Below are 15446 nucleotides of genomic sequence, written 5' to 3'. Positions count from 1 at the left end.
GACCACAAAATGCTTATAAATACCTTGAAGGCCTTCTTAAACAACCATGCACTCCAATGGATTCAGTCCTACCTGCAGGGCAGGCAACAGGCAGTCCTATGGCAGGACAAGCTGTCATCTCACCTACCCATCTCATTACTATTTCTTGGTATAAGAGCTACCTAGAAGGTAGCTTAACAAGCTATAAAATGGCAAAATCAGCTCTCTCCCTTACTGCCTGTCTCCCTAGGGGTACCCCAAGGCTCCATCCTGGGTCCTCTACTCTTCACCCTATTTACTAATCAGCTACCATCCACCATACCCAAAGCCTCAGTAGTCCAATATGCAGATGATACCACCATTATCTGTGCAGCCAACTCCCTTGACCACTCTGTTGGAAAAACATGGAACAAACTCCCAGCTGACTTGACCCTAGAACCCTCACTAACTCGATTCAAAAATAAACTCAAGAAGTACTTCAAAACTCATTGGTTATGTCTTTGCACTAAGCCCGACTAGTGACCTCTCTATTACTTGGGTGCCTTACTTTCAACTACTTCTAACATTTTTCTCCCACACCATTTCAGGAAGGGTCAATTGTAGAACTGCTGCTCAGTGTGTCTTAAACTTGAATATAATGTTATGTATATATAACTTTGAAAATAATGTTATGTTTTGTAAAGTGTTTTATAATAGGTTAGTACTGTGTGTGCTAAATGCTGGTTATTGCTTATGACTGTAATCTGCTTGAAACTAGAATATACTAAATGTTCAATGTGTATTATCTTGTTCTCCCCAGGCCTCTGCTGAAAATGGACATATATCCAGTCGGACTATCCCGGTCAACAAATGTAAAATTAAATAAATAAAAATAATTAATATGAAACTTTACCTGACATACATCAGAGAGATGGTAATAATGATTAGACCATCTAACAAGAGTAGCAAAAATTTTCTTAATAAAGCTTTTTACATTTCCATGACTGAAAATTTAACTTAGGAATATATAGATGGAGGTAATTCTCATGAAATTATGTATAATGGTCAGGATTTGATCACGGATTTATTATTTAATAGTACAATTTCAAATTAATTTTATTTATATAGCAGTTTTTTTTTTCATAAACCTTATTTGTAGCCCGAAGTCCTAAAAGGATCTTCATTGTTCCCCTTTCAGGTAAGCAGTAGAAGTTGTGGGCTGCATCAAACTTTAGTTTGTGCTGAAACCAGTGGTAGCTTAAACAGTAGGTTTTTACACAGGACACACAAGATTTGTTTTTATTGGAGATGAAAGATGTTTGTGTTAGTGACGTGGATGTCTTCTTGATAGATGTCCGTTCACTTTATACTAATGTTTTCCCTTAAGGAAAACACTAAAATATGAAGTGACTCTTGTGTTTGTGTCTTTCGGCTTTTCCCAGTTAGGGGTCGCCACAGCGGAACTCCAGTCCGCTAATGATTGGCAGTTGATTTTTACGTACCGGCTTGCCAGGCCTGATGCACAACCTTCAACGAAGGTACACCCATTCACGCAAGTCTCCACGCAGAAGACGCTCTAGCTGAGAATCGAACCGGACAGCGTCTTACTGTGAGGTGACAATGCTACCGCAGCACCACGCACATTCTAAACATGTATTCATAGATTACTAGGCTAATGACCCAGGGGATTATTATTGGACTGGAGTGTGATATAGTAGGATTTTTTGTCCTTGGTTATTAGCTGTTTTGCAAGGTTACAAAGCTGTTTATATTGAAGCAGGGTATTGGGCAGTTTATTTTGGTAGAGCTTCCAAAGTTTGTCCCATTCTAATCCTATCCAAGTTTTCCTGAAAGAATAATGATGTCCTGCCATTTTTAAGCTAGATTTGTTCATAAGGGACCTGGGTGCTAGGCCTGATGTAGATTTCCTAATCCCCATCCACTGGTCTAGTGTGCACTTAGACTGGGTAATAGACAAAATCAGTGTCACATGGATAGGAAGCCTGTTCCATTGGGGGGGGGGGGCGCAGACTCTGGGATGCATATCTGTCATTTTTTCTAGTTATGCCTGACTGAGAGAATTTTTGAATCTCTATTTCAGTTTGAAAAGGATGTTATCTTAAAAGTCAAAGGACATACTGGGCACTCAGATGTCACCAGCATATGCCTGAACGTGTTTGACATACAGAGATAAAAGCTTCCCTGTCTAATTTTATTCCGAGCAACAGTATCATTAAATGTTATTTTATCAATGATGGATTTTCATTATTGCTACTAGTGTAATTGATCTGGTTTATTTTAGATTCATTAAGAGCTGTAAACCTCAGCATTACTTTTGACCATAATATGCACAGGACAATAGTTTTCAATGCTGTGTGTTTAGAGATATTTTGTCAGTTATATTAGATCCAAACTTGAGTGTGGAATAACAGTATGAAAACCTAATAAGAAAACAAACATAAGTAAACTGGAAAGAGTACAGTGGAAATATACCAAGGGCATCCATGCATGTGAAAATTTAAGTTATTATGAAATACTAAAATATCTGTACTTGTACAGTGTCTCTTACAGATGTCTAAGAGGAGATCTTATTCAGGTATATAAGCCATTTAGGGACAACTACCTCTGGGAATGTTTGGGGTATCAAAATGTACTAGAGAATCATCAGACAACCTGTGTAGAAAATTCTGTAGGAATGATAAGTGTACTAATTGGTTCTTTGACAGAGTAGCTGATGCATGGAACAGACTACCAAACTACATTAAAACAAGTACTAGCTTAGATATTTTTAAGAACAGCCTGTACACTTATTTATTTGTTTACAGTTTGGTTACCGGGGAAGTCCACTGGGCCAACATGACCCGTTTTCAGTGGAGGCCCCGGGAGTAAAGCTCCAAGAAAGCATTGTACAAATTCAGTTACAATAAAATACAGGCGTATACAAGATAAAATTGTAAAGAGAGTTAAAAAGTAAGAATATTCACAAGCATAGTTAGCAGAATTCACAGAGAGAGAGGTTAAGGGTTATACAGTTTCCTTTGAGCAATGGCACTGAAGTTTTGAGTGTGGAAGTCGGTTACATATATAAAGAGAGGAATTCTGGATATGCTTGCTTAACATGCACGTTTTTGAAGTAGAAAACTATTCACATTATTTACAAAGTTGAGTCATGTGAGCATAGCTGTAGTAATTGTTAGTAAGTTAGAGAGAGTAAAGTTAATGAAGTTATAGGGAGGTTGTGTAGGGTCATAGGTATATGACTATGGGAGATTGTATGAAAAGAAGGGACCCCTAGGGTATAGACTTAGAAAGGAGATTAAGTAGGGTGGAAGCAGGTGCATTTCCATTTAGTGGACAGGTGTTTGAAAAGCTGGGTTTTGAAGTTGTCAGAGTTGGATGTGATTCTTAGTGAGGTGGGGAGGGCATTCCATTTTTTGCCTAGAACATATGAGAGGAGAAGCTGGCCAGCAGGATGCTTAGGTTTGTGGATAGCAATTAGATTCTGGTGCTCTGATCTGAGTGTTCTATTAGGAATATAATGGGGAAGGATATTAGCTAGAGCAGGGCATTTTGTAGGATGAAATACAAGTCTATGTGCTGTGGTTAGTTGCAGGTAGTCAAGGTAGTTTGAAAGTTCAAGCCAATGTAATGATTTAAGGGTGAGGCAGTGATAGGTGGAATTTTTAGAATTTGTGGCAAATTTAGAGATTTTATTGTAGCAGTTTTCTAGTTTGGAGGTTGTAGAGGCGGACAGGTTGGTTAGGAGAGGAGCACCGTATAATAAGGAAGGGAGAAGATATGTAGTGGCCAGAGTATGTCTAGTGGAGTGAGAGAGAAAGTGATTGTTCCTATACAACATACCTAGCTTTTGGTGTTTTTTTTTAATATTTTGTTGTATATGTATGTCGAACTTGGTGTTCATCCACAGTTATGCCTAGGAGTTTTGCAGAAGGCACCACTTCTATGGGTGAGTTAGTTTGGCTAAGGACTTGGAATTCATTTTTGTTGAATGAAAAGGTCTTAGGGGGGGAATAGTAGGATTTTAGATTTATTTGCATTGAGAGAGAGGTGGTTATGGTGCTTCCAGTTTTCTACTGCGGAGAATGCAGTTTGGGTTTTTGCCAGCAGTTCGGAGAGGTTAGTAACAGAGCAGATTAAGGTACAATTGTCTGCATATTGAATAATTTTTGTGTCAGGAATAGCAGTGTGAAAGTTATTGATGAAAATGTTGAAAAGCATGGGCCCAAGGATGGATCCCTGTGGAACACCAGTTGAGGTAGGTAAGAAGGAAGAGGTGGAGTTCTTCCATTTGACTGCCTGAGACCTGTCAGATAGATAGCTGGAGAACCCTGATAATGTTTTTGGTGAGAGGTGAAGGTTTGAGAGATGGCAGAGTAAGTGCTTGTGGGAAATGGTGTCAAATGCCTTAGACAGATCTAGTAGTACAGTCGAAACTAGGTGTCCTGAATTTCGGGCTTGATTGACAGTTTCAAGGAAGGAGAGAAGAGCGGTAATGGTGCTGTGGGCTGGGCAGAAGCCATGCTGAGTGGGTGTGAGGAGACTGTTTTGGGTCAGGAATGGCATAAGTTGGTGGTGGATGCACTTTTCAAGGATTTTGGAGAGTGGAGAGAACAGGGCAATAGGGCGGAAATTAGAGACACTGGTATTTTTGCCACCTTTATGTATAGGGATATGATATAAGCTGTGTGCCAAAGTTTGGGGACATAGGATTAATTTATGGATCTGTTTATAATTATGCTAATTGGGTGACCAATACCATCATCAGCATAATTTAGGTAGGAGGGGGGAATATTGTCAGGAGCGTTAGTACATGGTTTGAGTTTGGATAGGAGTTTTTTTTATGAAGTTAGTGGAGATGCTTTTGAGCTCAAACAGTAGAGGAAGGTTGTTAGATGGGTTTGAGGGGGAAGTATGATGGGCAGTTGGGTTATTGTTAGGAAAGGATTTGGTAAGGGCAGAGATGGATTCGAAGAAAAATGAATTGAATTCAGAGCCTAGTTCCAGATTGGATTTACTTGGGTCAGGACAGGGATTATTCTTTGAGCCTGGCTGGAGGAGCGATTTTATTGAGTTCCAGAATTGCTTTGGGTTTTTATTGTTATTGGACTGGAGTGTGATATAGTAGGATTTTTTGTCCTTGGTTATTAGCTGTTTTGCAAGGTTACAAAGCTGTTTATATTGAAGCAGGGTATTGTTATTTTGGTAGAGTTTCCAAAGTTTGTCCCTTTGGTGCATGACCTGTTGTATTTGTTTGGATAGCCATGGAGCTGTGCTAGTTTTTATTCTTTTATATCTTAGAGGGGCTAGGGAGTTTAGGGTGTCAAGGAAGATAGAGTTGAAGTAGTCTAAGGCTTTGTCAAGGGGAAGGGTATTTAGAGATTGCCAGTTCATTTGTTTGAATATGTTTGAGAAAGTTGTAGGGCTAAAGTTAGTGAGGTTACGAGTGTGAATGTATTGATGCTGGTATGGGGAAGAGTTAGTTGAACGATGGATGAAGGCTGGGAGGTGGTCACTAATGGTATCAGGAATTGTGCCAGAGTTATTTTGTTAGGATTTGAGACTAGGATCCAATCTAAAATGGTTCCAGGGGGATTTGTTGTATTTGGTTGAGTGATAGTGTGGATTAATTGGGTAAAGTTGTAGAGATTGATGGATAGGGATGGTGAGGGGCTGATGATTTTATTCCAGTCAATATTAATGTCTCCTAAGATATAAGTTTCATAGTTAATTTTGGTGGATGCCCATAGGAGAATTTCTTCGAGAGTTGAGCAATTGTTACCAGGTGAGATATAAAGGGCAATGAAGCATGTATTTTTGTGCTTGTTTAGCTTTAGTAGTCCAGCAGTTAGTTCAGTGTTTTGGAATTGTGGGATTGGAATTTGGAGGGGAATTAAGTTGAGGAGGTTAGAGTAGACTAAGGCAGTGCCGCCACCTTTTTTAACTAGTCGGTCATTTCTGAGAATATTAAATCCTGGGGGTAGGATCTCTGAGTCGGAGATGAAGGGTTTAAGCCATGTTTCGGATATAGCTAGGATGTGAGGTTGATTGTGGCTTAGCCAAGTGTGGAATTGGTGGATTTTGTTACTAAGACTCTGTGCATTGATGGTGAAGATCTTTAGGTTATTAACATGGGAGGGAGAAGTTGAAGGGTTGGTGTTGTTACAGTGTGTAGGACCAGGGTTGGGATGGATATCTCCGGCAAGGATTATGTTCTTAAAGGCAAAATCCTTTAGCCATTTTGGTTTGCTGTGTATGTGTTTAGGGAGAGTTGAGATTAGATTAGGTGACAATATGTTAGCTTTGCAGGGGAGGAGGAAGATTTTAGGGTGGAATAAGTGCATTGGGTTGTGCTGAATGAGAAAGGGGGAGATAGAGTGGAAATGAGGGTAATAGTGAGGATGGGGTGGGATTAGTGAGGAGGTTACTTTTGTAGGTAATATTGGGCAAGTGGAGGAGGAATATGAGCTAGCATAGAATAAGGGAAGGAAAAAATAAGAGGCAATGGACATGGAGGGTGTGGTGATTTATGGAGAACATGTCAAAAAGGAGAGAGAGAGAGATATGTGTGGATTTGTAGGGGAGAGAAGGCTGTGGAAGAGAGGGGGTTTTATAAGGAGAAGACGGTACAGTAGGAGTTAAGTGAGAGTGGCGGAGGGAATGGGAGATGGGTGGAGTATAAGTGGAAGAGTATAGGTGTGGAGGCAATTGGTGGGAGGTATTGTGAGGTGGAGAGGTATTGGGTAGTGTGGATAAGAGGGAGGGGCAAGAGAAGAATAAAGGTAACAGCTCTGGGGGTGGGAATTGGGGGTAGGGTAGGGGAGCAGAGTGAGCCCGCAGGGCAAATGGAGCGGAAAGAGCTGGAGAGAAGGTGGCTGGCAGAAACCAATCAAGCCAGCTATGGGATAAATGAAATACTCTGTGAAATACTGAACCAGCAGAGGTAGGTCTGGGCTGGAGAGTGTGAGGGGAGAAAGGCAGTAGAGCAGGCCAGAGGGGTAAGTAAGTAGAGAGAGTAGGGGTAGCTCAGGAGAGAGTAGATTAGGAAAGAAGGTAGACTTATAGGAAAATGGTGGAACAGTGCCACCTAGTGGTACAAAAAGTATGTGTCGTTTAGCTTAGCGGGAAAGAGTAAAGGGGCAAGCCGAAAAAAAAGAGCTCAGTAGGCTGCTTGGCTAGCGCAGGAAAAGCTTGGGCGCTATGGTAATGAGCACAGGTAGTAATTAAGTTAACAGATGACAATACATACACTTTATATATCTTGAGAGGGGCTATCTGTTTGAAGCTCTTTGAGGGGTTCTAGCAGAGTCTCTCTGTAGAATCTCTTATAGGGGAAGGTTTCAATGGATGTAGTGAAGGGGTGGAATGTAGCCTGTAGAGAGAAGATCCATTAGTAAGGCAGGGGAGAGGGAAAACAAATAGGCACAGAAGGCTACGGAAAGAGATAAACACAGTAGGCTAGAGGAGAAAGAGAACGAGGCTAGAATAAAGGAGGGAAGAAGGAGTGTAGAGAGATGAGAAAGAGACAGTAGAGAAAATAGCAGAACACCAAGTGTAGAGAGCTAATAATACAGCAAACAGGGTAAACCAAAACCTTTGTAGCAGTTATTAAATGAAAGCAGTTGTTACTTTAAGGCAAATAAGCAAGTAGCTATTAATGTTTACATCAGTTATAAAATGACACAGTAGATGGCAATAAAGTTAACAGAGATTAAAACTAAACTTTTTGTAGCACTTGTTAAATATAAGCAGTTGTTATAGGAACAAGTGTTTGGGTATATTAGCAGGCTAGAAGGGCATTAATACCCATGCTTGAAATATTTGTTTGTATGTATGTATATATGTATGCATGTATTAATTTCAGTTATTTGTAAATTTGGTTATTTCTATTTATTTATTTAACATTTGTTGGATGGGAAAGTCCGACTAGGACAGAGCCTATTTTCATATGCAAACTCCACACAGAGGGCTCCCCAGCTGAGAATCAAACCGGAGTTTTGCTGTGAGGCAACAACATTAACCACTGCGCCACCCATTGTGTAAAACAAATGTAAATTGTAATGTAATGGTTATGTAAAAAATATGTAGATATTATTAAATTGTAAAGTTTTGAAAGTTGACATGCATTTTACATTAAAAGAAACCTTAAAAGTTGTTGCATGCAATATTTCAGTAGTACCTATGTATAATTTATGTACAGACAATGAGGAAAAATATTTTTAAGTAGAAAATATCCACTCACAGATTGCAAAGTAAGAGCATATTTGCAGTATTGGGTAAATACAGGCTGTTTAAGAAAAAAAAAATCAGTATAGTCAGGAAATAGGTATAAGACTAAATGTACTAAATACGCTGTATTGTGACTATGTTCCAGGCTCTACAACGCCAAGAATCTCTTGTTAATGTTTGGGAAAATAAAATTAAGAGGGTCTAACATTAATAGTGCACTGTCTAAGCACTGTGTTGAGTGTGAAGAGAGTGGCAGATGTAGTTTTCAAGTGTCGTAAAATATACCCGCATATGCTGTAAGATTAAAGGTTAATTAAAGAAACTGTTCTTACAAGAAACTAAATGGCAACTATGAGCCGATCCTCTTGGTGATTAAGGAGTCAACAATAAAATTACTACAAAACCTGAATTAAAGATATGTAGGAGAGAAAAATCTCTAGTTAAATGCAGTATGTTGTACATTAATCGGTTATGTTTCGTAACATGTCTTTATAATTGGTCAAGCCACTGATTTTTGTTATTTAAATGTGTGTTTTATTAGTTTCTTTTGAGTCTTATGTAGAAACTGTTGTGTTTGAAAACTGTAGTCTTTGTTTATTTTCTGCAGTTACACCTCAGGCTTGTTCTTCCTGTTTTTCTCTTTAAACTTGCCTATTAGCATGCACATTCCCATGCTCTAATTCCCTTTCTAGGTGGACAGAAGTCTTGGGATAAAGTCTTCTTCCAGCTCCTTCAGGCTCATTCGGCTGTTAGTCCACTTTAAAAGTATCCGAGATGGCTACACTGAAAAGAGAGGGATTCTGGGGAGGTGGGGATGGCCTCCATTAGGAATCTGAGTCTTTTTTCCCTTTGTGAACTGGTTGTGGATGCAATGATATGACAATAGGAACTTGGCCCCCATTACCTCATTCCTAATATGTCTGTACATACCGTCGTTATTTTTAAATGCTCGTGTCGCTCCCAAGTTACAGCCAGTGGCAGTGCCACTCTGATCCCACAGGAAAGCAGAGTTTATTTTGGCCATTGAGCCGTCCCTGAGCAACTGACAGCCTATGTCACTGGCGATACAGATAGTAGTCCGAACCTGTGTACCAGCATTCTGTGTGTTCCCATGCATTTAGGCAGTAGGAGTTAATCAGCAGGATGGACAGCTGCCTCACTTTTGTAAACCTTTATGGATGGACACTGGGGCATACATGGTAAAATGTGTACTATAGTTTTTGTAAAAGGTAAGCTTCGAGAATCAGTGTACTAGGCCAGAGTAATGATGGTATGAAAAGTGAGGAAAAGGATAGAGTGGAGAAGTTCAGGCCTCTTGCCATGCTAATTTCATATATGAAAGTGCTAACAAAGTTTTCAACAAGTAAGAGCAAAGTGGGTTTAGTGAATATGAGGCTGGTGATTAACAGCACTAAAAGGTGGATGATGCTTTTGTTTGACATCCAAAAGGCTTTCAGTTCACTGCAATGAAAATCTTGAAATAAGTATTTGAAACTCTGAGTAGAAACCATGGGATAAAAAAGTTGGTAAAAATGTGCTAAACAGAACCAAGGTCAAGGATTATAATAAATAAATCTCTTTGCTAGAGACTTTAAGTTTAAGGATGCAGTGAGGATGTGCACAGGTACATAGGTTATGGAATCAAACTTTACATAATGCTGGCATTCTAGTAGCTTGATAGGTATCATCCTGTTATTTTCTGCTCCATATAGATATCAGGGCCTTTCTTAAAAGATGGGAGGGTGTTACTAGGAGGCAACAAGGGAAGTTTGTTCCAGAACATTCTAATGTTTGAAAAGTATCTGTTCCTTCTTGACATATTAATTGTTTATTTTAAGTGTAGGATTCCCAGAATGTGTACTGTCACCTCTTCCACCCCTTGTAAATGCAAAGTAAAAGATTCACAGAGAGTATCCGTTGGATGACATCTCTCAATTGGCCTGTTTTTCAGAATGTGGCTGACTTTGTCCCTTATAAAATTTTTGATTTTTCTGGTAAATTACTGACGATTAAAATCAGTCAATAATGCCAGGCATTAGCATTTGTTCAGAAAATATAGGCTGATGCAAAACCTGTTGTTCTATTAACCTTTTAACTGAGTTAGAAGAACATTTAAACATTATCTGATTTTCGACTTTGTCCCCCCCATGCTTTGTTTTTGACTTTGATTCTAGGCATTTTTTTTTTCTCTTTTCGAGATCCAGATCGCATGAAAGTACATGCATGTAACTAGGACATAGGAGACAAGCCCACAGACTGGTTCTGACCATTGAAAAACTACTTCCCAGAACCCAGACACTCCCCCTTGTTCACCCCATGGCTACTTATTTAGTAGCTGTGTAACAACATGAGTGGACAGCCGTTGTCTTAAACTCATTAGCATATTGCATCCTGCCAGCTGGTTAGCATTCTAGGAACCTTGGCTGATTTTCATACCTGGGCCTATACAGATGTAGACTATTTCTTCATTGTTTATAAATTTGGGGCAAATTGCATATCTTAATTTTATTCTGTTTACGTAGTATATACCTGTCATGTCTGTCATTGGTAGGCTGTCTTTGATTTATGCTAAAATAATTGCTTAAAATCATATTGAGTGTGGTTTTATATAAATGATTTATTAGCATTTCATCTGTGATTACATATGCAAAGCCTTATATTTCTAGATTGCTTGCAGTTCAAGTCGTTATGAAGATGTTGGCAGTTGCAAGAAAGGAATTTTTGAGCTTGAGAAGCCCTCAGTTCACTTTATATCTATGGAGCTAGAGATTTTATATCTCAGTGAATGTATTAAGTGTAAATGTGTTCCACAGGGACTAACACTATCAACACTTCCAAACTGTATGAACTTTGGTGACCCATTTTACATTGAGTTAGTCAACTTATTCAATGAAACAGGGGTCAACATGATGCGTATGCTTGTAACACATTAAAAGAGATTGACAGTCAAAGAAAATATGGCAAATTTGGATAATAAAATCAAAGGACATTGTTGTTTAAATGTACTTTCTGACTTGGGGCCAAAGCTGATAGGCACAGAGCCTCCGTAGTCACAAGGAAGCAGTCCAAACTGCGGAGGGACCTTTTGGCCTATGCCAAAAAAGAGGCCTACCTTTTGCAACGTCGGTGGGCTTTTCAGAAGAGCACTATCAATACCAATGCAACTAATGACAATAACGTCACACAGGGTGAGGTGAATGATAATGGAAGTGGAAACAACAATAGTATGACCACTAACAACAATGTCCCTAATAACAATAATAACAACAGTAACATAGTTCAAGTTTTAACGGGGTCTGACAATAATAATCCAACATTTGCTAAAGTGGTTTCATCTACAAACAACCCCCGTTGATCAGGTCCTTTTTTGGTGGACCAAGGGGGCAACAAATGGACTCCCAGGTGGTCAAACCAGGTTTGGAACAAGACAAAAACAAGGGGGAAGAAACAACAACAGAAAGAAAAACTAAATGTTTCAGACTTTGAAATTCGCATTTTGAATTTGTCAAACAGTGCTTTATATAATGATGTGATTTCAGTCTTGAGAAAAGGTTTTTCCTACATACCAAATAGTTCTGTTAATATTACCAGACTAGTTGATTTCAATCTTTTTTTGAGAAAATTGAACCTTCGTTACCTACTGCATGATTTAAATGTAGACAGACAAGAGATTTGTAACAACTTTAAAAAGAATAACACATACAACCCCCCTTGTGCAACACCTTGCAAGTGTTTGGTGATATGTGTGAACTGGACATGAGGAATATTGTTAAGGACACCCACATGCATAACCTTACTGTGGAAGAACACCAGGAACACTGTGTAGTTTAAGTAAAAATAAAGACATTAGAGTAATGAGAGCTGATAAGGGTGATATGATGGTGATTATGTGTACTGAAGATTATGTTAAAAACATTGAAGACATGTTGGGAAATGACGCAGCTTATTCTGTTCCAGATAAGAATGTAATTAAAAACAGTTTTTTGAGAATAAACACTGATCTTTTTGACATGTTTTGCCAGGGTAGTTTAGATCATGACACACACGAATATTTATTAGTGGAACATCCCAGCATGGGACATTTCTTTGGGATACCCAAAGTACCCAAATCAGAAACAAATCCGCCCATTATTTCAGCCAAGAGAACCAAGACAGAAAATATTTCTTTATGGCTGGTTTATATACTTAATCCTATAGTGCAAAAAGCGTAGTCGTTCCTTAGGGAGTCCTGGCACATTTTGGAAATTTTGAGGGACATTAACCTCACCCACGATGATTTTTATTTTGCGTCTTTAAACATTAAATCACTGTATACATGTATCATAGTAGAATATCTGAGAGATTACCTCACTGGGTACACTGACTTTACACACAATAAAATAGAGATGGTTTGCAGGCTTATGGGTATAGTTCTTGATGATAATTGTTTTGAGTTCAACCAAAGATGATATAAGCAGACCTCAGGAATGGGTATGGGGGCAAGGGTGGCCCCATCTTTTGCCAACCTTGTAATGGCCATGTGGGAGGAGAGATGTTTGTATGTACACCCACAAAGATCCCACATTATTTTATATCAAAGAATAATTGATGACTGGATATTTCTGTGAACTGGTGATGAGTGAATTTGAGTCCTTTGTTAGGGACTTAAATCAAACCACAGATTTTTTGGAATTTTTCTGTGGGAAGTTTTGGTAGGACCATTCATTTCTTGGATATACATTTGGCTTTTGATACATTCAGTAACACTTTTGTGAGTAAGATTTATAGGAAAGATGTTTTTGTTAACCAATATTTGCACAGAGATAGCTTACACCCTAGGCATATGAAGAAAGGGGTGATTAAGGGGCAATTTATTTGCCTCCGTAGACTTGCATCTGATAATGACACTTTTTTTCAAGAGGTCATCATGTTGACACATTTTTTGAACAAAGAGGATATGACCAGGCTTGGTTAACCAATATACATCAGGAAGTGTTCATTCTGAGACAAAACGCTGCCAAACCCATCATCGGGGGGTTGGTGATGTAACAGGAAAAAGAAGGGCAACACAGTGGTCACCATTTCTTCCCCCATTGTCAGTGAGATGGGTGTTATTAAACACATAATTAAGGACAATTGGAAGGCTTTGATAGGGAATAGGGAACTCATACAGGGAGTCAGTGTAGAACCAAAGAACATCAAAAATATTTTGGAAAATAGTGGTGGGGGACACACACTTTAGCATCGACTGATGTGAATAGTGTTCGAGGTACTTTCTTCTGCAGGAAGTGTAAACAATGTAGGTATATAAGCAATACTTCTAGTACATTTATTACACATCCTAAAAGGACTATTTGGGTCCACAGACTGTTTATCTGTGAGAGTAGAAACATAGTTTATGTGGCAGTATGTGACTCTTGTCCTAGTTACTACATAGGAAAAACCATTAGATGTTTAAAGCGTAGAATATATGAGCACACACTTGCTATTAAGAAAAAGGACTTTACCAATGTTTTAGCTAGGCATGCTATTCACTGTGTGAACTTTAAAAAGTTCACCTAAAAGTTCACTTTTTCAGTCATAGATTATGTTCAACAAGTGGATTATATAGGGAACACCAATTTGATTTTAGAATGTAAGGAATCATTGTGGCAGATCAGTTTTGTAGCAGACAAGAGCCCCTGTTCTGATCAAATATATTAATATATTAAGTGTTTTTTAGCATTAAATAACATTCAAATCATAATATGATGATTTTATATGAAGACATTTTTTAAGATGTTTTCACATTCAAAGCTGTTTGGAAAATAAGACAGTTTTTTATTTTTATGGTATGATTTTATACCTTTAATTTAAAGTATCATGAAAGTCCTGTGTTGTGTGATGTAACTTTATAAGAGGTGTGTTTTGAGAGGTTAACTTTTTTCTGAAGAAGTTCATGAAGAATAAATTTGAACGAAAGTACTAAAGCAATTGAGTTCGCTCCTTCATTCCATCTACAGCTTTTGGTTTGAATAGTAGGAACTAAGACGAGACCTTGAATAGTATGATTCTATAGGCAAACAGGCTTGAGCTAAGACTGTAATTGCAACTTGCTGTTTTCCCTGTTTCTAAATGTGTGTTAATTGCTTGGAGGTATACCTCTCAGCCGTTGTTCACCAAGATACGACAGTGTGACAAGTAAGTAAAATATGTGACATGCAATCAGTTTTGATACTGAAAGCAAAAAATAGTGGAGTTAAGTGCACAAGTATAAAATGTATGTGGACTGCATGACAATATGATTTCATATTTTGTTGAGCTTTGCAGATTTTTATCTTCACACACTAATGTATTTTTTTGTTTTATTTTGTTTTTCCAAAATGTCCATTTATATAGTGGCAAAAAATTGTTACAGATTGCTTATTCTGTTTTACATTATTGATGCATTTAGTTTGGGATATGGTTTAATTTGTTTCAGGTGCGGGAATTACAGACACGATTGCAAAGTATCCAGGCAACAGGTCCATCAAGCCCAAGTCGCCTAACTCCAGCCAGCCGTCCCGTCAATCCCAGCACAGGAGAACTGAGTACAAGCAGTAGCAGCAATGACATTCCTATTGCGAAGGTGAGCTCTGTGTCCTACCATAATGCTTTTTCCTTCCATTAGCTACTAGGACATGCTTTTATTGTGCACAGCTGTTGCAAAGGCACATGATTAACTAGAAAATTGTTCAATGCTCTCAAGGGAACTTCAGAGTATCTGGAGAAGACCGTGAACTTGATCTGTAGGGGGAGATAAACTGGTAATCACTGGCAGGCTTTTTAGGTGTAGGGGCAGATGTCTGCATCCATTAATCAACAGGACATATAATTTTGTCCAGTAGCACATCTGCTAATGATACTTAATTTTATGCAGAGCACTGCAGAATGCATGAGCAATGATTTATGTTGTTAAATGCTGCTTTATGATGCAGGTTGCCGAACGAGTAAAACTCTCCAAGACAAGGTCAGAGTCATCGTCATCTGATCGGCCTGTCCTGGGATCTGAAATCAGCAGCATTGGGGTAAGTGTTCCGAGACCAGAGCTCTACAAATGGAAAGGTGAATTCACTTAGGAGTTCAGATGATGAAACATGATTTCTGTCAAAACAAGTTTCCTTTTTGCATGCATACACTGAAAAAATAACACATTTTATTCATTAATTTAAAATTGACTTATAGAGTACCTAAAAGTATACTTAGCTGGGATTTATTTCCAGCTGTGACCTAGGGAAAGGGTG

The 15446-nt window shown here is 38.6% G+C and overlaps 1 protein-coding gene across 2 annotated transcripts in view; it reads left to right on the top strand.

Moving 5' to 3' along the window:
- MCC (MCC regulator of WNT signaling pathway) overlaps window positions 1-15446 on the top strand; it is a 1047208-nt gene that overhangs the window by 737148 nt on the left and 294614 nt on the right. For both annotated transcript variants that reach the window (XM_044064211.1, XM_044064210.1), the window contains exons 7-8: window positions 14645-14791; window positions 15141-15230. In XM_044064211.1, the coding sequence (XP_043920146.1) occupies window positions 14645-14791; window positions 15141-15230 (237 nt within the window). The remainder of the gene's footprint in view (window positions 1-14644; window positions 14792-15140; window positions 15231-15446) is intronic.

Source organism: Protopterus annectens, chromosome 2.part2, assembly GCF_019279795.1.
Source record: "Protopterus annectens isolate FY-2018-M chromosome 2.part2, PAN1.0, whole genome shotgun sequence".
Taxonomy (NCBI): domain Eukaryota; kingdom Metazoa; phylum Chordata; order Ceratodontiformes; family Protopteridae; genus Protopterus; species Protopterus annectens.
The sequence above is the reverse complement of the archived record's forward strand: the minus strand, read 5'-3'. Positions and strand labels throughout refer to the sequence as shown.